The 21,211-nt window shown below is 37.8% G+C and overlaps 2 protein-coding genes across 3 annotated transcripts in view; one reads left to right on the forward strand and one right to left on the reverse strand.

Moving 5' to 3' along the window:
- Positions 1-2,818, forward strand: part of arhgap5 (Rho GTPase activating protein 5) — a 33,522-nt gene extending 30,704 nt beyond the window's left edge. The window contains exon 7 of the mRNA XM_027172778.2: positions 732-2,818. Coding sequence (XP_027028579.1) covers positions 732-1,071 — 340 coding nt within the window. The 3' untranslated portion in view covers positions 1,072-2,818. The remainder of the gene's footprint in view (positions 1-731) is intronic.
- Positions 631-19,194, reverse strand: abraxas2 (abraxas 2, BRISC complex subunit). 2 transcript variants are annotated; one of them, XM_027172781.2, is made up of 10 exons: positions 19,043-19,194; positions 16,189-16,279; positions 13,859-13,895; positions 13,049-13,115; positions 12,600-12,790; positions 12,366-12,488; positions 11,505-11,589; positions 10,784-10,901; positions 10,285-10,646; positions 631-1,076 (listed from the first exon to the last, which is right to left on the reverse strand). In XM_027172781.2, the coding sequence occupies exons 1-10, from the start codon at positions 19,112-19,114 to the stop codon at positions 1,068-1,070; spliced, it is 1,155 nt and encodes a 384-aa protein (XP_027028582.1). In that variant the 5' UTR covers positions 19,115-19,194; the 3' UTR covers positions 631-1,067. The 2 variants fall into 2 exon arrangements, with proteins under 2 accessions (XP_027028582.1, XP_027028581.1); XM_027172780.2 differs by lacking the exon at positions 631-1,076 and having other exon boundaries at positions 9,353-10,646.
- Between the last annotated feature and the right edge of the window lie 2,017 nt (positions 19,195-21,211).

Below are 21,211 nucleotides of genomic sequence, written 5' to 3' on the forward strand. Positions count from 1 at the left end.
GCAGGCCTTTTCAATACCAGCTTTACACTGTCGCCTTTTTATCACACAGAAGCTCTGTGGTAATGGTTTATTCCTCAGTCAAAGAAGCGTTAATGATTATTTTAATGGCTGTCTACAACTTCTATATTTGCTGACCGACTGTTTAATTTGCTCTGATCGTGGATAAGGGTGACGTTTCATCGTCCAGTTACCTCTGAATTTCTGCTCCACAGTGCAATGGATTATCAGATGAAATGCTCAACTACAGTCATGTTTAATGTAGACAGACAGACAGTAAACTTTAACTTCAGTAACACAATGACTGCTGTAACTGCTCTTCACATTTCAATGATCGAAACTTATCGAAATAAATATTTGACACCAGGATTTATTTTGTAGTCCATCGATTGAATCGTGCATCTCTAACATTAACCCAAAAACATCTACATTTCTCATAAAATCTTTTTTCTAAAAAAAAAAAAAAAAAACATTTCAGTGTCTGTGGATTGATTATATAATATGAACATTTTTAATCTGACTTTTGCAGTTAAAGGCTCAAGAATGAAAAAATATTAAATCTATTTACCAAGACTTTTCCTGTTTTTGCCTAAATGAACTGATATAATTACTAAATGAATATGACGCCCCAAATACCGGATCAAAGCTTTATTCAATCGACTCATTTTGCAGCATTACATGCAGTTCATATTTTCACCTATGCTGAGGAAACCGTGTCACTTTGCGTCTCTTAGGGTGAGCCAGCAGAGCAAGACGACGCTGATGACGGCAGACAATCTGTCCATCTGCTTCTGGCCGACGCTCATGAGGCCCGATTTCGAGAACAAGGACACGCTGTCCACCACCAAACTCAACCAGTCGGTCATAGAGAACTTCATCCAGCAGTGCAACTACTTCTTCTACGGCGGCGAAATCACGGCACATTGCGGCGGCGCCGGGACGTCGCCCCCACACGCCGGGCACATGGGACACACCGGACACGGCATGGTGGAGTCACTGCTGGCTTTACAGCTTCCTCCACCAATGCAACCGCAGCAGATTCAACACCCGCTGCCCTCGGAACCCCTCATTTAACCCACCTTTTCAAAATGGGAAAGGGAAAAAAAAAATAAAATCATTTTTGTATCAAGATGATGAATTCTCATTACAGGTCACAGATATGCATTTTCTTAAACAAAAAAAAAAAAACCAAATGAATTTACATTTCTGTGACGAGGGGGAAAAAAAAAGTAAACGACTGATGTGGTGTTGATGAAATGTGGTGAGCCAGGCTGGCCAGACTAGCATGACTGCAAATATAAGGAAGATATATTTATACTACTATTTTTCTTTTTTTTTTCTTTCTTTTTTTGGTAAAGACAATTGAACCATTCTGTGTACACTACATGCACAATCTATTTTAATGGCTTTATCCCGTGTCAGTTTTTTGTCTGCTTGTTTTTTTTGTTTGTTTGTTTTTCTTTTTTCGCTTTCTCTAAAACAACAACAAAAAAAAGACTTCTTTTGTAGAAACCTGTTTCTAAAAGATCATGAAAACGGATGTGGTGAATGGAGTCCTGAGCCCATTGGACTGTTGGGATGAGAATCGTAACATTTCTAACACACACCCATACAAACAGGTGCACAGCAGCCTGGGATGGACACCAGCAGGAAAAGTCTCGCTCCTCAAATTCTGACAGCCACCAAAGGGAAAAACTCCACTGGAAACTCTGAGTACAGCGGGTGTTGGAGCGTGGCCTGACTCCTCGCTCCTACTTAAATCCCTTTTTAGACTTTATTTTTTTCCCTTTTTTTTTTTATTGGTTTCCATGCTGTTGTTTTTTCTTCTTTGTCTCAAAATCTTGTTTTTGCACACCAACATGCATTAATGTTCCTTAACTAAATTTGCATGTCATTTGTCACATGTAATTACAGAAAGATAGAAGAAGAAAAAAAGGACTACAACCTTCACTGTTTTTATGCAAGAGGTTTTTTTTTTTTTTTTTTTAAAGCGATCTTATTTTAGGGAACATGGGCGATAAAACGGGGAAAATTATATCTGCTCATTTTTATCATAACATAGGTTCATTTTTAATATCATATTTAGTTTTTAATTGTTTCTCTAAATAGAGAAAATATATATATATATAAGAATATAAATATAAATCTAGAAAAAAAAAATATATATATATAAATAGACTCTCTATATATCAGCACAATTTGCTGATAAATCATGGGGTACTGGAGCTCTGTATAATCTTGTACAACTTATAATCAGATTTCTTTGTGGTTTGCTGTACTAAAATTTGGACTTAGATGAATCGACTGTACTTAATATTCCCGATCCTTAAAAAAAAAAAGAAAAGTTTTTTTTTGTTTGTTTTTTTTCCCCCCATTTTCTTTTCCTTTTTTTTTTTTTCTTTCCTTTTTTGTTGTAGATGGTACTGAATTCTGTTTCGCTGTAACAAGATGCTGCTTAGAAAGTTTAGTCTTCATGTGGAAACTAGCTCGAACACAGGGATGGGTAGATTTCTGAGATCGGTAACGAGGAAGCTCGGACGAGAAGAAGGCGGTCGGAGAAATAGTGAAATAGTTTCTCAAGAAACTTTGTAAGAAGACGAAAAAGAAAATAAATTTAATCTCAGTCAAATCAACATAACAGGAAAAGGGCTCAATAGGTTTGGGGGAAGCACATTGCTGCTAGGATCCCATTTGTGTAGAAGAAGCAACGTTTTTTTTTTGTTCATATGACCTGCCTCATACAAACCTGTTGTACAAACTAAAAAAAAAAATTAACATCATTGCTATGTATTATAGTAAATAAATGATTTTGACAAATCAAGTTGATCTCAGTATCTTCTCATCTCCGTACCTTCAGTCACAATGGATATTATTTCTGAGATTGAATAATCAGCCCTAATACTGCTTGGTGCCCCGAATAATCACTCTTTACAGCTGTGGTGAGCAGAAAAGCAACTCAACCAAGTCTGAAGGCAGATGGGCTCCAACAGCACTGCTACTGCTGCCTCCGCTCTGCTTATTAGGGATAAATTTAAAGCTTGTTAAAAGAATTTTAATACTGATTTTTTCCCCCTCTCATCAGCTACAGGAATCTCACGCTACAGTGGACAGACAGACTCACCAAAACCAGTGACTGAAGACTTAAATAATAATAATAATAATAATAATAATGACCATTTTTTTCACCCTTCACCAATCTTGAATTGTTCACTTCAGCTGTTCATTCATGCAATTAAACCGGTGGTCCTGGTGTGTATACGATGTAAAGTAAAACCCTGATGCTGCTGTAGATTCAGCTCTTTCATTTCGGGGAACATGGTGGTTGAGAGGAGATTCTGCAGCAGTCATTTTTTTTCACTGAAGCTGATTTGTGCTTCAATCCTCTGGCACAAGAAGAAGAAAAAAAAAAACATGATATAAGCACATTTCAGTTGAAGGATTCTTTTTTTTTTTGCACTAACCCCTTTAATCCTGATAGAATTTCTTGCCCCCTGCTGAGGATAGACTCCAAACTCGCTGCTTTACTTCACTTTAGAGATGCTTCTGTAGAGTATAAGCAGTTTCTCACTTAACTATTGGCATTTCCGCTTAGCGCTGTTTAGTCTGACGTGACCTGAAAACCTTTTTTACTGTTGTGGTTGGAGCCCTCTTGTGACTATGACTGCTTCTTGAAACAGACCTCATTGTGCCTTTAACATGTTTTTCCATGGATGTGCTCTCTTCACTTGGAAGTAAATATTATTGTGCAGTTTGATTTGTGAAAATGTAAAGAAAAAAAAAAAACAGAACTTTTATTTTATGTGCTTTCCCCAGAATATCTCCTGGTTAAGGCTCAGGAGGATCAGGGTTCAAGCCTCAGCACTGCCAAGCTGCCACTGTTGGGCCCTTGAGAAAGGCCCTTAACCCTTTCTGCTCCAATGGAGCTGTATCATGACCGACCTTGTGTTCTGACCCCAACCTTCAAAGTTGGGGTATGTGAAGAAAGAATTTCACTGTGCTGTAATGTATATGTGACAAATAAAGGCTACTACTAAACAGTTGTTTGATGTCACCATTAACTAGACACATGGCTGAGTTGACCATCAGGTTGTCTATAGGACCTAAAATGTGTCTTCAATGTGCCAGAACAAAAGAGCTTCATCTCTGTCTTTGGATTAAATACAGTTTGAACAGAAACTTATGTGCAACCGCACTAACTCCCAAATGAAAGCCTATCACCATCCAGTACTCTTGAAGCTGTTGCGTTTCCAATGCAATATTAGAAGATTGTGTACGCTTTGTGTCATACCACAGGAATACAAATCACTGTGTTGATTTTTGAGCGTATAATGCAGAGTTGTGTGCTTGAACTGAATCCTGTAACTGAAGCTTTTTGTTCAGATACTGAACATTTCAGTGGGTTTAAAAGATTGGAACGCCTCCACACCACCATCCACATCCATGAATGTTCCTCCCACACCAGGCTAAAAAGGTTTCAGTCTGACACACGAGGAAAGCACAGCTCCAGGTCTCTTCCCATGGTACTCCTGTGACTAAACGGAACACCTGCAGGACTTTCTACCATCAAATCTGTTCCTGTAATTGAGACAACATACTCGTACAATATATGGGAAAAGGTTTGTGGACAACTGGCGATCGCACCCATCCAAACTGGTTCCATAAAGTAGGAAGCACACAATTGCTTATAATGTCTTTGTACACTGCTTTACAGTTTCCCTTCACAGGAATTAAGGCCATGTTCACACTGCAGGTAAAAGTGGCCCAAATCCCATTTGGACCAGGACTTCTTCAGGAGTAGTGTGAACACTCAAATCTGGCCCAGATCTGATGTTTTCAAATCAGATCTGGGCCACTTCCATAGGTGGTCCTGAATCAGACCCAAATCTGATTTTTTCCAATGTGGCCCACAGTGTGAACAACCAAAGCGGATTTGATGTGACTTTTACGTCAATCTACATCGACATTCGTCACAATTATGCGCCGGCGAAACCTTTTTTTTTTTGCGCGGGCGAAAACGTGACACAAACGTGACTGGAACGTGTGTGTGTTAAGAGTGTTATATAAAGTGGTTACATGAACCAGCTCATAAAGTTTGCATTGAATACATCACATTATAACATTACATGATATGTTTGCTTGAACCAGATGATACAATACTTCCTCCATAACCTCGCCAACTTTTTAGCGCGACGGCGTGCTGCGTGTGACGTCATTGTTATTGTTCATTTGTGCATGCGGGTCAGTTCGAAACAGCAAACAGTTCACACTGGTATCTGATATAGGCCACATTTTAAAAGGTAATGTGAACAGCCAAACAAAACTCATATCTGAGCAAAATATCTGCAGTGTGAACGTGGCCTAAGGGGCAAAAAACTGTTCCAGCATGACAGAGAGCTCAATTAAGACATGGTTTGTCAAGGTTGGAGACAAACTCGAGTGGCCTGCACATAGCCCTGACCTCAAACCCACTGGGATGAATGGGAACGCTGACTGCGCCACAGGCCTCATTACCCGACATCTTTGCCTGAAATCTACACAAACACACAAAACAAATGAAACTTTGCAGTTAAGCTTGGGTTAATCTTTGGGCAATGGCTTGATGCTATGAAATGGCAACACTACCACTGGCGCCACTTTGCCATCCCAAAACTAAGTATTATTTGAAGCTCTTTCAATAAATCTCCACTAAAAGAGGCAAAGTACATTTGTGCAAAAAGAACAGAGATTAGAAGACGATGGTGTACATATATCCTTTAAAAAATGTTTCTGTGCTCCATTAAAAAGAGAAAACCATCAAAAACAGTACAATTAGGTGATGACAATTTTACTATATTTAAAGTTAAAAAAACAAAACAAAACAAAAAGGCAGTTCTTAAAACAGTCTGCAAACACACACTGCATCCAATTCTGCTATTTTGTACCAATTATTGTGAAGTTTACTTGAATATCCTGGAGATAAAATCTTTCAATGAGACCCTTGTGTCATTTGCATGAATATGAAAGAATTATGTCATCCAGTTGACATCATATTGACATAGTGTTCAGTCCAGACAGTGGGATCTTTACAAAGTGGTGCTTTGCATGACTAATACTCGTTTCTTACCGTCTTATTTGGTTTCCATATATCTTGCCCAAAAATAATAAATATGCAAAATATTTTTGTCTATATCGGATCTTTTGCTGGCTTCCTCATCTACACTTATTAGATGAGACATCAAGCATTATTTTTATAACCTTTAGCAATAAGTGCTACATTTTCGAGTGTTTGTTATAGAAGTTCATTCAACTGCCAGTATTAACTTCATCCTTTATCATCATCAACAATTACAGCATCATCCCAAGATCCACTTCCACCTGCTCCGCTACTGCTTTGTCTGCTCAAGCAAATACAGCTCATCTTTTTTTCCTGAGTTGTCTTATCCATGTCACCATTCTGGCAGAGAACATTGTTATTCCCCTCGGAATTCATCATCTGCCGGTCCTGTCTGCCAGGTCTGCCAGCACCTTCTCTGCTCAGGCAAGTAAATCTTCCACCTCTTCGATTAAATCATCCAAGTTTTTCCTCTAAGGAAATGCTATTGTTCACATCTTGTTTTTCATACCTCACTTGTTTGTAACTGTGCAGAGCCTTGCAGACTGATGCCGAGGTAGAAGAAGCACAGAATTCTTCATGCTTTGACAAGAATTCCGCTGTAATGTACATGTGGCGATAATAAACGCTTCTTCTAGGCTTCTAAATGGTAGTGTGCATTGGGGTACAGCAAGAAAAGCACTGCAAGTTTGCAATCAAGGAATAGATGTATGTTCAGACTACAGATTCATATAAAACAGTCAAGTGTGCAATGTTGCACATTTTGCATGGGGGAGGTCACAGTCAGTCTTGTATCAGCCTGCCTCTTAACACTAACCATTCAGTGTATAGCAGAAACAAAAAGAAATAGAAGTAATTCAACCGAAATAGAAAGAATAAGGTGTTGTTTGTGCAAAGAGGAATAACAACTCCAACTCTAGAGCTTAGTATTACATTTAGAATCAAAGTGTGTGACGTGGCACAGGTAAAAAAATACTATGTTAGCTGGCTAGTCTGAAGAATGGCAGCAGAAGGATAAGAAATTAGCCAACCTACACATACTGTATGGACAGACTTGATGCTGGGAAAAGTGGAATACGTGGAGAGACTACCGAACTACAGAACTGACAAAACGATACATGGATAATGAGTGGACAGTACCACTTAATGAGAAAAGGGGAAAAAAATGCTTTGTATCAAACGTACCCAAAGACTATATCTAAGATACCAGATGCAACAGTCCCATATCAATCTACATTATAGGTGCTAGTAATGTATAAAATATACAGGGGCTGAGGCAAATAGGATGAGAAGAGCTTTGAAAGAAAGGATACTTAGCTCTTTTCTTGTTCGGCTCAGCATACAGCACAGAAATTATTTGCTCTGGTGGTTATTTGGAATGGGAATGCGGAAGGAAATAATGCAGCCAAATGGTGTCACACCACGAAACTCATGTATTCTAACCTGTGGGATATTGTGTTGGTTCTATATCCATTCTTTTGTTCACACAGCTTAAAAAAAGGTTACACTGATGTAAAATAAAGCCAAGCAAAACAAAAGATCGTATTCATATATACTTGTGTAGTGCTTGGCCATGTGCCCATTCCTCTGGTCTTCTCTGTAACCACAGCTACAGATTGTTTTCCCCACTGCAAGAAAAGTCTTTTTTTGTGTTTTTTTTTTGGTCTGTTGTTCATAACACATCTATGAATATATGTGATGCTCCTTATTATTAAAATGTGTGTGAGGGTTATTATAGGACAGAGATCTGTTCACATAGGTAACATGCAAAAAACGTTGTTTTTTTTTGTGTAAACTGTCAAGGCAGAAAGATTAGCTTGTTAAAAAACAAACAAACAAACAAACAAAAAAAAACTTTTACTATGACGGTACTTATCAGTGACATATCAAAGCTTTTGGAGTTATTTTGAATGGTTCTATAGTGAAACACCAAATTTTAAACATTTCTTAAATGGTTATAAAAAGACGCAGAATCCAAGCAATCCAATTTTTTTTTTGTTAACCCGACATTTATCTGAGCCTAGAGGACATCGAGACACTTGAAGACAACCAGCAGCCTTTAAAATATGGATCCAAGAAATGTAAAAGGTGAAACCTAAAGCTCTTGTATGTGTTTATAAGTTTTTTATTATTCTGGAACATTCTTCACAGTTCTGACTATGGTATAAGACTTGTATACAAATCAAACATATACAAGCCTTATACGTTATATACTGTAGGTGTATAATAATGTATACGTGTTGTGTCTAGCCTTCAATTTCCCACACACTTACAACAATATTGCTAAATCATCATAATACAGTGCTGCAGTTCTCAATGTCAGTCGTGAATTAAATAGATGTCTATTAACAGGATAACCGTAACTTCATTAAGTGTTACTGGGTTTTACCTTCACATCTAAAACATGTACCACAACCAGGACTGCATGGTAAAAGCTTACAGTCGTTTGCAAGGTTATACATAAGACCAAAAAAAAAAAAAGAAAAAAAAAGGAAACTATTTGTATATATTGATTAAATGCATATTGTAGAAATAAACCAGTTATGTGCCTTTGTTCTGCTTAACACTGGAAGAGATAAAAGGTTGAGCAACTCCAATTTCACCTGAAGTGTAAAATATTACCTCAAGATAATCAAGAAGATTCTGGTGACATGGCTATAGATAAGAGTGAAGCAGATGAATTGTTTCCGATGTCACATGTCACAAGGCGAACTCCATACACAATCCATTATAGGCAATTCCTTATTGTGGAGACTTAAGAGAAATAAAATGTACTATTTCCGAAGATTGGAACGAATGCACCTTTAAGACAGACCACTTTTCTGTTAGATCTAGTTGGGCGAAGCAAATCATAAGCTTAAAGTTCAACTTTGCAGGGAAAAAATAAATAAATAAAAATTATATATATATATATATATATATATATATATATATATATATATATATATATATATATATAAATTTATAAATTCTGTTTTCGCATGATAAATGCAAAAACAATGTTGATGTGGTATTTGTTTTGTAGTAAGCAAGTAAATCTGAGTTAAGTTCAACGTTCTGATCACTGATTACCAACCTGGTACCAACATGTACCACTCCACTGCTGTGACAAATCCAGTTTTTGTATTTGCACCAAAGCCATGAAGGCAGAGACTGAGATGAAATTAAGCAAGCTGCTGTAAATGAATCCTGAGATTGAAAGGTTTGTGAAGGCTTCGTATTCGCCCTCTTCGGTTTAACACACGACAAGCTGGAGTTCTGTGGTATGGAAGAGAGACGTTTACTCCGACCATATGAGTGAAAGGATTCTTATAAAGTACAAGGAAAAGTGCAGATGAACACAAAAGAGCTGTTCGTTAAGGGAGACTTTTTTAAATCAATTCAAATCAAATGGTATTACTAATCTGTATTTGTAAAAGTATTAGAAGCACCCCTAATCAAAATAACATAAATGGCCAAAGTATCCTTTTTTTTTTGGTAGTTTCCATGAAGAGGCCAACAACTGTTAATGTAGAGCAAAAGTTCAGTTTTCATGAGTGGATAAAAGCAGTCAGATTCGTTTAAAGTCCATCTGAAAAACAATTGTCAGTGGCAATAAAGCTCACACGGAGATGAGATTGAAGGCCGCAAAAGACATCTTTCCCTTTGCTTTTTCTACTTGAATGGGGATTGAGAGAAGGCCAGAAGTAGTGCAAGTGGTAAATGCTATTAATCGCGTGATCTATGTCGGTAGCAGTGCTTAAAAGTAATTGATGAGTGGAATGACATCTCTCCTCTCAGGTAGAGTTGGGATGTGTGAGAGAAAGGGGCAGAGAAAGAGGCAGAGAACGAGAGAGCGAGAGAGAATGAGCGAGAGAAAGAGAGAGAGTGAGAAAGAGCGAGAGAGAGAAAGAGAGAAAGAGAGAGAGAGAGAGAGAGAGAGAGAGAGTTCACTTGGTCAAAATGGCAGGTGTAAAATAAGGGATTTTTCCCTGCTGCCGTCCTGCAGCGAGATACAGCGGTCACCTGCCATTCTCTCCCGGGCCTCTCCTTCCGCCTCTCATTTCTTATAATGCCTAGCTCTGTCTGTTTTCTCCCCTGATTTGGGTGCTGGATCAGGACGAACCACTAGAGCTATGAGCGTCACCGTCAGGCCAGAGTGTGGCCGGCCGTCCTAAAGATTCAGTCAAATGAGGGGATTGAAACTGCTCACTAACCAAGTTCTCATATTCACTACTGTCCTCATCATCGTCATCATGATCTTCCTGGCCAATGGTGTGCCGGTTTAGAGAGTCGGAGCTGGAGCCGTCTCCATTGCCCATGCCTATGCCTGGACTAGGTGAGGGATGTCCAGGCGAGCCCACTGCCTGGGGGCGGGGCAGCAGGATGGCACTGGGTGGGTCGGGTGCCAGCTCACTGGTGTAAAGTGCCACAGGCTCAGAGTTTGCATGCCAATCCAGGCTCGGCTCTAGTGGAGGGCTCTGGAGAGCCACGCGTGTCAGCGAGGGAGGAGATGAATCAGACAGAACTGATTCGTCCTGCAGCGAGTGGACATCAGAATTCTGAGTCTCCTGATTTCCTAAGAAGGCAAAGGACGACATCAATGATGATGGAAATAGTGAATAAAGAAAAAAAAAAAACTCTGAATAAGTAAAAATATAATAACTGGTGTATCCTATCGTAAATCAATCAAATGACTGCAAAAATGCTCCATACTCCTCTCCTCTGCAGCAGTGCTACATTTTCTGAGAGCAATCTCCTCTTTCAGCTTCTTAACTTCCTCCTGGATTTTCTCCTTCACTCGTTCACTTTGATCCACCTCCGCACAAACAGCCTAGTAACAGACCGAGCAGTGTTACGGAACTGTATCACACGCACATGATCCGACGGCGTACAAGCCAAAGAATAAATAACACCATGACACTTAGAGAAATGAACTGTACCTAGAAGACATGGACATGAGTTGTTTTATTAGAAATATTAGGCCAGGTTATTTATAATTTCTGATTCATTACTTACAAATGCAGCACAGGGCTAAACTCTGAAGTGAACTAAAAGGGATTTGATCAAAAGCAGATGACTGTATTATACGCACGCTTTTGTGGATCCAGTTCCTACATAATCCACTGATTTGTTCTTTATAAATGATCAGAAACATTTAGAATTGTAGGTATTTAAAAGGATTGTTAGGATTAGAAGTTTAACCTTAAAGGTCCTGTTCATTGACCGCTCAATCTTATGTCCCTGATAAAATACCATTTTTTTTTTAACCATAAGGTTGTCCATCAACTGGTCAAGTGCAAGTGTGTTGCAGAATGGCCAGCTATTCCACCATAAATGACAAAATATGAAGGCACTTATACATAAACATGTTGCGTACAAGTCTGGGGAAGTAATCGACATGTGCTATTTGTCTGTGCGTTATGTTTTAACTTACCTGCACCTTCTCCTGAAGGGCACTGTACACCTGGAAAATGGCTCGAATATCTTTCATCACTCCATCCTTGTCGAAAAACTCAGCTCTAAAAATGCAATTCAAATGAAAAATAAATCAAAATACACAATTAACACACACTTTCCAGGCCCCACCATGACACTGTTACACCAGATTTAGACTTTGGTGAATTTCTTCTGTGGACCAAAACCAGGCGGTTGTGAGCGGCCGACGTGTTTGAGGATAAAATACTGGCTCAGTGTGCACTAGCTTTCTAGCCGCTAGTCTGTCGTTTGTGAGTAATAAGAGACATTATGCTGACTAAACTTTGCAAACTGCAAACTGCCACTAGCTTGTTAAATGGAACATTTTTAGCATTATTTGATTTGGCAACCCAGTACCAGCCAATCTGCCACAGTTCATCTAAAGACTTTGTCACATACGCTTTTCTCTTTTACATGCAGATCCCAGCAGACCACGTTATGTTTGTAATATGTTGCTTTCTTTCCTAGTATACAACGATTTGTCTAAACTTTTAAATCGTCTGATTTAAAGGAATGTTTGTAAATATACAGTGCCTTTGTACCGCCTCGGTAATAAACGACTTTTGCCTGGTACTTATGCAACAGGAAATAATGATAATACTTCCATCCATTGCATCTTAACGATAGATGTGACATCAGCCCTGCATTTTTTTGTTTTCTGTCGAACATCATTTGAAGACCTTTGTACTTTAGTTGCTTGAAAATTAAATCCCCTTCCGTTCATTGAACGAGCATTTTCAGCGGGCAGATTTCTCTTTGTATCCGTGCATACATGGTACAACCCCTTGCATTCTGAATACAAAGCAGCAGACACTCTCACCCATGTTCTTTAATAACACTGGCATAGTTCTTGGATGTGTTGGGGACAGAAGACACTTTATACTCCTGCTGACTGGTGTTGCCCAGGTTTGGGATGCTCAAAGATATCCGCTGATTATACCTGCTGAAAGTCAGAAAGCCACGAAAAAAAAAACCATCAGACACTATTAATCACTGTGTGGGCGTGCAGGCATTGCTGTGGATCAAGCCAGAGAAGTGTGGAGTGTAGCCTTACCTTCTGTTGGGCCTGAAGAGAACATACTCTAGTGCATGTGTTGAACTGTTGGCTGTCGAGATGAAGCTAAAGAGAAGGAAGACGAGATCTGGGATGCCCAGTATGTGCGTGAGCTGCTTATGGATCACCTGTTCCCTGAACGACATCTGCTGCTGCGAGTTCCTGCGGAACCGGTACCAGCCAATAACATTCTGTAGGGCAAATATGAAAGGGCACTTATACAACAGAGGCATTCAGAGAGGAAAAAACAAACAAACAAACAAACAAAAAAAAACCCTGTCGTCTTTGAAAACATCCGAGTTTTAATAAGTTCGATGCAGCAAACATGCACATTAGTGAGAGAGACAATTATCTAAACACGGTGAAAAGTTAAATCGATTATAGACCTGGAGAAAGTGAGTCAAATAGAGAAGTGATAAAACATCCGTTCATTCATCAGCACAGCTTACTTTTCTTCTGTCTTTGAGGATTCGGTTGAGATTTTCTTCATTGACTTTACCTGCGTAGTCATAAAAGCTGAAACATACAGAAGGGGATCTGTTTGCACCAAACACCAAGGACAGAGAACGTACAATGTGTTATGTGACACTAATATGGCATTAACTGAAAGCCGACACAGTAAACTTACACAGGCGGAAGAAATACATTTGCGTTTTGGCTTAAAGTAGGAGCACAATCGATATTAGTTTGCAGTAAGTCATATGTTATGGCTGTTGTGGATTTTGAACTGATGTGTTTTTACTCTTTACCACCACCCTTAACCTCATCATCATCATTAAAACACCAACTAAAAATGAGAAGAATTATGTCCATCTCTCCATCTTATTTCTTTGGCCCAGAACCTTACTGAAACACTTTATGGTGGATTTTCATAGAATATATCAAAGAAATAAGTTTGTTATTTCTTTATTTATGGGGTGTTCCATAGCTGAATAAATCAACAGAGAAACTAATGTCACCTTAGTGACTGTTGCTACTGAAATGGCCGGATAAACATTCTCTGAAACTGGACTAATATTTAAATCACCATTTAAAGTAACTTTAGTATCTTTTCCTCTTGCTATTTCGATCCGAAATCAGCTTCAACAGGCTTTGCTCGGCATATTTAACAATCTCAGCTCAGGGCAGGATGACCATTGCTTAATTGTCATCCTGCATCATCTGCCTTACGCTACTCGTCATAATACCAGAGTATCTCCTTTAATTTGTCACCTGATTAAAATGGAATATTAACTGAATATTGCTGGTTTAAACCTTACCTAAAGAGTTGTGCACATGGTTCATGATTATGGACCTCTGAAAAGCAAGAAGAAATATAAAACTAGGTTAGTAACTAAGTTTATATTATGATATAAAACCAAGATTCATTTCATACTCCCATTATACCCACAGTATGAATAGAATGTAAACCCTAACAAAGTTAAGACTAAACACGAACGTATATGTGGGACACCTGACATCACACCTATGAGCTTGAAATGTCTCGTTCCAGATTTAAACCAACTTTGCTGTTATAATAAGCTCAACTCTCCTGGGAAAAAAACACTTAATAATCTACCACACAATTAAAAAAAAATCCTATGTTCGCACTAGTACATACAGTTTTTCATTGGAATTTTTAAATAAGACTTATAAGCAGCTTAAATAAGAAAGGAGATGACATCTGTGTTTGAGTGTTTTTCTGCAGGCTATCTGGAGGTTATTATGGAAAGTAAAAATGACTCAATGTAAAGGTCGCGTTCAGTTTTTTTTTTTTATTAAAAAAACAGGCGCATTTCAGTATTTTAACTTTAACACACTAAACTTTGGCTTAGGAGAATTCAGACGGACTGACGGTAGACACCGTGATCACCGGAATTCTCCCAAGCCAAAGTTTAGTCTGTTAAAGTTAAAATAGTCTGTTTGCTGTTAAAATAAGCTCCACTCTTCTGGGAAGAGGCAAAAAAACAAAGACATTCTACATAATTGGTTGCTTCTTATTTCATACTGTGGCAAAGTTTCGGCAAAGAACCACATGTGGTGGTTATGTTACAGGCACTTTTATCCATATAAACACGTTATGTGACTCAGATATCATTTTATCAGAGATATCTCAACAGACCCAAAACAAATCAAGTTTTTTCCCCTAATTAGCTCTGCACCACATTTGGGGCTCAGGAAATGTTTTTCTTTGATCGTGAACTATGCGGTAACAGAATACAAAGACCAAACAAATCCATACAAACAAGTCTGGTTACGTCTCCAACTTCCAAAACAAAAGCACTGCATTCCATATATTCTCTAGTGACAGTCATGATGTTATACTTTTATATAGATTATTGTAATAATGGCACATATTAAGGACTTGCCAGATTAGGTTTGTGTGCTTAAGAAGTTGCAATGTTCTGTTTACAATAAATGGGTAAATGACGCTTAAGCTTAGAAAGCTTTGGACCTCTGTTCTGCAATTTCTCAAACAAAGGACACTGTGGTTTCTTTCTAGTTTCTTTATTGTAAGAAAAAATGTTTAAAATGTAGTTAGCGTCCTAATTTAGCTCAAAGGCCATGCTGAAAAAAACTGTAAGAATCTGCTCTGTGTGTGTGTGTGTGTGTGTGTGAGAGAGAGAAAGAGAGAGAGAGAGAGAAACAGAGCGAGAGATAGAGAGAGGCTGATTTAATCGTGACCGTCAGTGAGCAGTTGGTGTCTTTACAAACATACACACCCAGTTCTGTTGTAATAAAAAAAAAAAATTGGAAAACTAAATGTTTGACAGTTTAATGGCGTACAGAAACACACCCTGCTCATGTGCCTGCTCATTTGAGGATCTGCTAAACAAATATGAAGCAGATACAAATACATAGACCTGCAACTGTAGTGACTGGAATTCAATTCAATTTTGTTTTTTTAAATACTGTGTTTATATGCATCTCCCTCACAGCACTGCTGGCTCTTCTCTACACGATCTCTCAGTAAAATCTCTCCTCCTGCTCCTTCTCCTCCAGAGAAACTGTCTCGATTGTGTTGGAAGTTTGAGATACACACAGACACACACACAGACAGACACACACACAGACAGACACACACACAGACAGACACACACACAGACAGACACACACACAGACAGACACACACACAGACAGACACACACACAGACAGACACACACACAGACAGACACACACACAGACAGACACACACACAGACAGACACACACACAGACAGACACACACACAGACAGACACACACACAGACACACACACACACAGACACACACACACAGACAGACACACATTTATTTTTATATTTTATTGTTACTACAAAGACAGTCTTGCAGCTATGACCTTTTTGTTGCTCGGGTCATAAGCTGATAATGTGCATAAAAGGTATATAACATGGGCTGAGGCCTGTTTATGTCAGTGACAGGTCACTTAATAAAAATGAGAAACTCACATTTGAGGAAAAATCCAATCAAGCAAAAAGTAATGGGAATGTAGCCTTAGCAAAAAGATTGTACCTCTTTATGTTCGTTGTTCTTGCAGTCTACAAAATTTTATAATAATAATAACAGATGGTAATCTGGATAGTAAAAAGGTAAGAGGGCAATGATTTACCTACTATGTGCAGGAATTCTGACGTACTAATATGAGAGTCACTTATGCTTAAAGTCTCCTCTTGTCTCACTTCTCCCAACAGAAATCCCTCCTGCAAAAAGAAACAAAAAAGTAGAAAGGAATGTGAAATTGCATTAGGCCATTGTGGGCGGAGCGGTAAACATCATCTGACATGTGTAGGAGTGTAGGAGGTTCAGCTGGTGACGGTCAGGCAGCTTACTGCTAGACTGACAATTAAAGGAAAATAAAATTAAATCTGAACAATAGCGAATGTAAAAAATTCCTAGCGATCGTAACATTAGCAAGCCGACCTACCAGGACAACTGGAATCACAAGCACGTGTTTCAGCAGGTTTCTAACTGCACACTGAAATGTTGAAAAGTATTTTTTCCCTTTTCCCACCACAGGGAGCCATTAACACAAGTGTGTGTTTAAGCATCTGTAAAAAGAAAAAAGGCAGCTAAATGCCCACCTGTCAGGAAGCCTAGATTGCTTGGACAAATTAGCTCATGCCTAAGGTAGTGTTGTGTCAATCTGTGGCGACAAATGATTTATGAGTCCGGAATATTTGTGTCAAATCCCTTCTGACAGCTTTGACGTTAAATTACTATTTTAGGCTTTCTTGAACAACTCTCGGTGCTGAAAGACCATCAGCTTGGTGGTTTTCTTACTAACTTAAAAAATCCTAGGTAGACACACATAATAATGGAGTTTTTAATTAGAATTTTTAAACAGGACTTAAAGCAGAAAGGAGATGTCAGTGTTTGACTGCTTTTCCCTGCAGGTTACTTGGGAGTTATTTGGAAAGCAAAAATGACTCATTATAGAGGTAGCATTCAGTTTCCAATTTACATTTATGGCATCTGGCAGATGCCCTGATACAAAGTGACTTAAATTTGATCTTATTTTACACAGCTTTGCTTGGCCTTGCACATCAGTGGCACCTTGGTGGACCTGGGATTTAAACTCACAACCTTATGATCAGTAATACAACACCTTAATTATTGAGCCACCACATCCGTACAACTGTAGTCTGAAATGGTCAGTATGCAATGGACCAGGAAGCACTATGCTTAACCCTTCAGTCAATGTTAATTCTATTGTTTAATTCCAAGGAAACAGGTAGCTTAACTTCCTTTGGTTTCCTGCACATTACTCATCTGCCAACCACAAAAGTCAGCTTTCAGTTCAAGTTCCAAATTATATTCAAATGTAGATTTCTGCATTTAAAGTAATATAAATACACTAATTATTGAAATAAATAATTTATTTATAATATGAATAATCCTTCATATTGCACTCCATATTAACCACAATAAACAGTTTAGGATCAACGCTATATAGTCACTCTGTTTGTTCAGGACTAGAAACAGGGCTAACTTCAGACATTTTTTCAGACGAGTAAGTCTGTTCTACTTCCTGCCAAACCACAGTCTCTGACTTATTTACAGTTTTATAAACATTAACTGTCTCATAGATAACTAAACTGTTTTTAATTTTAAAAGGAGCACCATACAGTGCAGCAGTGAAGGAGAGAGAGAGAGAGAGAGAGAGAGAGAGAGAGAGAGAGAGAGAGAGAGAGAGCTGACTTCTAGCTTCTGAAATATTATCTTGACCCAGCATTACATTGGCAACCTAAAGAAACATAGTATTAAAAATATTTACATTTCTGCTTCACATACACCACTGACAAGCACCTGCTGGTTTTAGTGGTTGGTTCACATCTTAAGCTGAAATAAACGCTGTGGTTGTTCTATGGAATTATGGAGCACTATTCAGAGAATATAAATATACAATATAGGAATTGACACCACAAGTAGGCATGAATTCAGAAAACTTGTATTTCTTTCACAACAGACGTCTGTATTATGTTGTACGCTCCTAATTCAGATCAACGATTAAATCCTCGCTTTAAGAACAAGACCGATATCAACTACTGGAATGGAAAAGAGAACTGAAAAGTCAAGTGGGTGATCAGAAAAGTATACGATCGGCATAAATACTTTCTAAGGCATGAATATTACGCGATTTAATCAAAATGGTTGTTAACCCAAATGAGGATGAGGTTCCCCTTTGAGTCTGGTTCCTCTCAAAGGTTCCTTCCTTTATCATTAAAGGGAGTTTTCCCTTCCCACAGTCACCTGAGTCACCTCAAACTTGCTCATTGTGGATAAATACAAACACGTTTAAATATGTGTAATATTAATCTTGAGTTTTTGTATTCTATTAATCTTTATCTTATTCTTTATAATAACCCTTTGTTTCATGTTTATGTTCTGTAAAGCTGTTTTGAGACAAAGTCATGAGTTGAGTTTACTTCACTTCCTTGTGTTTTTAGTTACACAACTTCTGAACCTGTATTCTTGTGAATCGTATATGACTTGTCATAAAACAACAACGACGCACAGACATGAGAACAAACCGATCTTTAAGACAGAGAGAAACCAAAAGTCTTATTAAACTTCTAATAAAAGAAACCATTAGGATAATAAATATACGTGTCTATAAGTTAGCAGGCTAGTCAAGTACAATCAGTATACACAGAGTTACATGGTACTAAGTTACCAGTTCACATGACACATATTACACAATTCTACAATGATTTAATAGGACATGTGACTGTAAGACATGGAAGGTGATACTAAAAACAACAGGCAGGAGAAGCTACTAGCCTGCTGTCATCGCCTATCATAAGCACCAGCAGGAGAGTTAGCTCGTTAGCTAGCTAGCTAGCTAGCGTTTAGCTGCCACAGCAGGAAGATGGCACTCCGGCTAATAACGTGCTGCTAAAGCTCCTGTATTTTACAGTACGGTTAAGAGACCAGGTTGTGCTCTAAACGCGCTGTGTACTTACATGGTCTGAGTTGCTGTTGGCGCTGTGATAACACACAGAACTAAAAGTATAACCCGAAATCGACGCCGCCATGATGGAAACATACCCGCCTCTCCCACAATCCCTCGCGCACGCGTTTCTCACAGATGTTTTGGAATGACGTCAGTTCGTCAATGACGGAAAGTTCCTGTTATAACAGCAAGAAGTACTTACTCAGTTTTATAAAGACCTGTATATGCTTCCAATGTTGTATCTTCTGATCTGAATGACTTTCTGGATAGTGTTATAGACAAGGCCAAAGTTATTGATGATGATTTGGTGTTGTGATGATGTTTTGTGATGGTGATTTAAGATTAGAGGAAGTTAAAGAGTGTATTTGCAGCCTCAAAGATAATCGTTCTCCAGGTAATGATGGACTTGTTAGTGAGCTCTATAAAATATTTAGAGATAAATTAGCTCCCTTTTTGTTAGTTGTCTTCATAGAATCTGTTGAAAAGGTGGAATTGCCCGCTTCTTTAAGACAAGGTGTTATTACATTAATTCCAAAACCAGAAAATTGGAGACCCATCAGTCTATTAAATAATGATGCCAAACTATTTGCTTTAATTTTTGCCAACAGACTAAAAAAAAGGATCGGAAAATATTATAGATGAGGAACAGACTGGATTTATTCAAGAAAGGCACATTAGTAATAATATTAGATTGATCCTAGATATGATAGACTACAATGAATATGTCTTAGTTGATAGTTTTATCTTTTTTATTGATTTTCACAAGGCATTTGATACCATAGAGAACAACTTTTTATTTAAAGCAATTGACTTTTTTTTGGTTTGGCAGTTATTTTCAAAAAGCTATTAAAACTCTATACAAAGGATGTACCAGTTCTGTAAAATTAGCAAGTGGGGCATCTAGAAGATTTGAAATAAATAGAGGGATTAGACAGGGATGTCCGATCTCACCCTTTTTGTTTTTATTAGCAACACAAATAATGGCCTTTCACATCAAAAAAGAGAGGACATTTTCAGCTAATTACAACATTAGGAAAAACATTTAAGTTGTGTCAATTTGCAGATGACACTGCCTTGTTTGTGAAAGATAGGAATGAAATCATTAAAACAGTGAAATGCATAAAATATTTTTCAGATGTATCAGGGCTAAGAATGAATGTGAATAACGTGAATGTGAATAAGTCAGTTCTGTTTCCTCGTCATTTACCTAATCTTTGTAATATTCTAATTGCAAATCAAATAACATATCTGGGAGTTGTTATATGTAAAGATGAATATCTGCATAATAGTTCAAACTTTAATCCAATTATTAACAAAACGAATAAGTTTAATATGTGGTTACAAAGGGATTTGTCAATTCAGGGGCGGGTGATTTTGTCAAAAGCCGAAGGGATCTCCAGGTCAGTATATGTGTCATTATCATTAGACAATCCCCCTAAAGTTACCAAACAATTAGATAAAATGCTTTTTGATTTGATTTGGAAAAACAAGCCTCATTATCCGAGAAAAGAAATTTTATGCAATTCCAAAGATCATGGTGGTTTAGAAGTGTTATGATGCTTTAAACAATGTATTTAAAATAAATTGGCTTGTTCAATATTTAAAAGATAAAGACAGTATTTGGAACTCCTTTCCCAACTATGTATTCAAGCAATTGGGTGACCTCTCATTTTTATTAAAGTGTAATTATTCAATCAAAAAAATACCGGTTAAGCTAGCAAAATTTCATAAACAAGCTCTCATGGCATGGACACTGACCTATAAGCATAACTTTTCACCTAGGAGATATTATATTTGGAACAACAAAGACATCCTATACAAAAATAAATCTCTCCCTTTTTTTAATACTGGGTTGAAAACAATATTATATTAGTTAGTCAGCTTTTAAATAATGATGGAAATTTATTGACATAGAGAATTTTTGAATAAATTTTAAATACCAGTTAGACCTAAAGAATTTGCTGTTGTAATGGATGCAATTCCCCAAAAAAGTATTGATTCTTCTGAGGAATGCATTACAGGAGGAAGATTTTAATTTTACAGATATCAAGGGTAAAATATTTATTGGTGATACAAATATTTTACAAAATAGAGTCTCAAATAACTATATTAGAAATATACTTAATAATATTGTTTATCCTCCAGCTCATGTTTTCTGGTCTTCTGTGTTTGGGGAGGT

Source organism: Tachysurus fulvidraco, chromosome 12 (genome assembly GCF_022655615.1).
Source record: "Tachysurus fulvidraco isolate hzauxx_2018 chromosome 12, HZAU_PFXX_2.0, whole genome shotgun sequence".
NCBI lineage: Eukaryota > Metazoa > Chordata > Actinopteri > Siluriformes > Bagridae > Tachysurus > Tachysurus fulvidraco.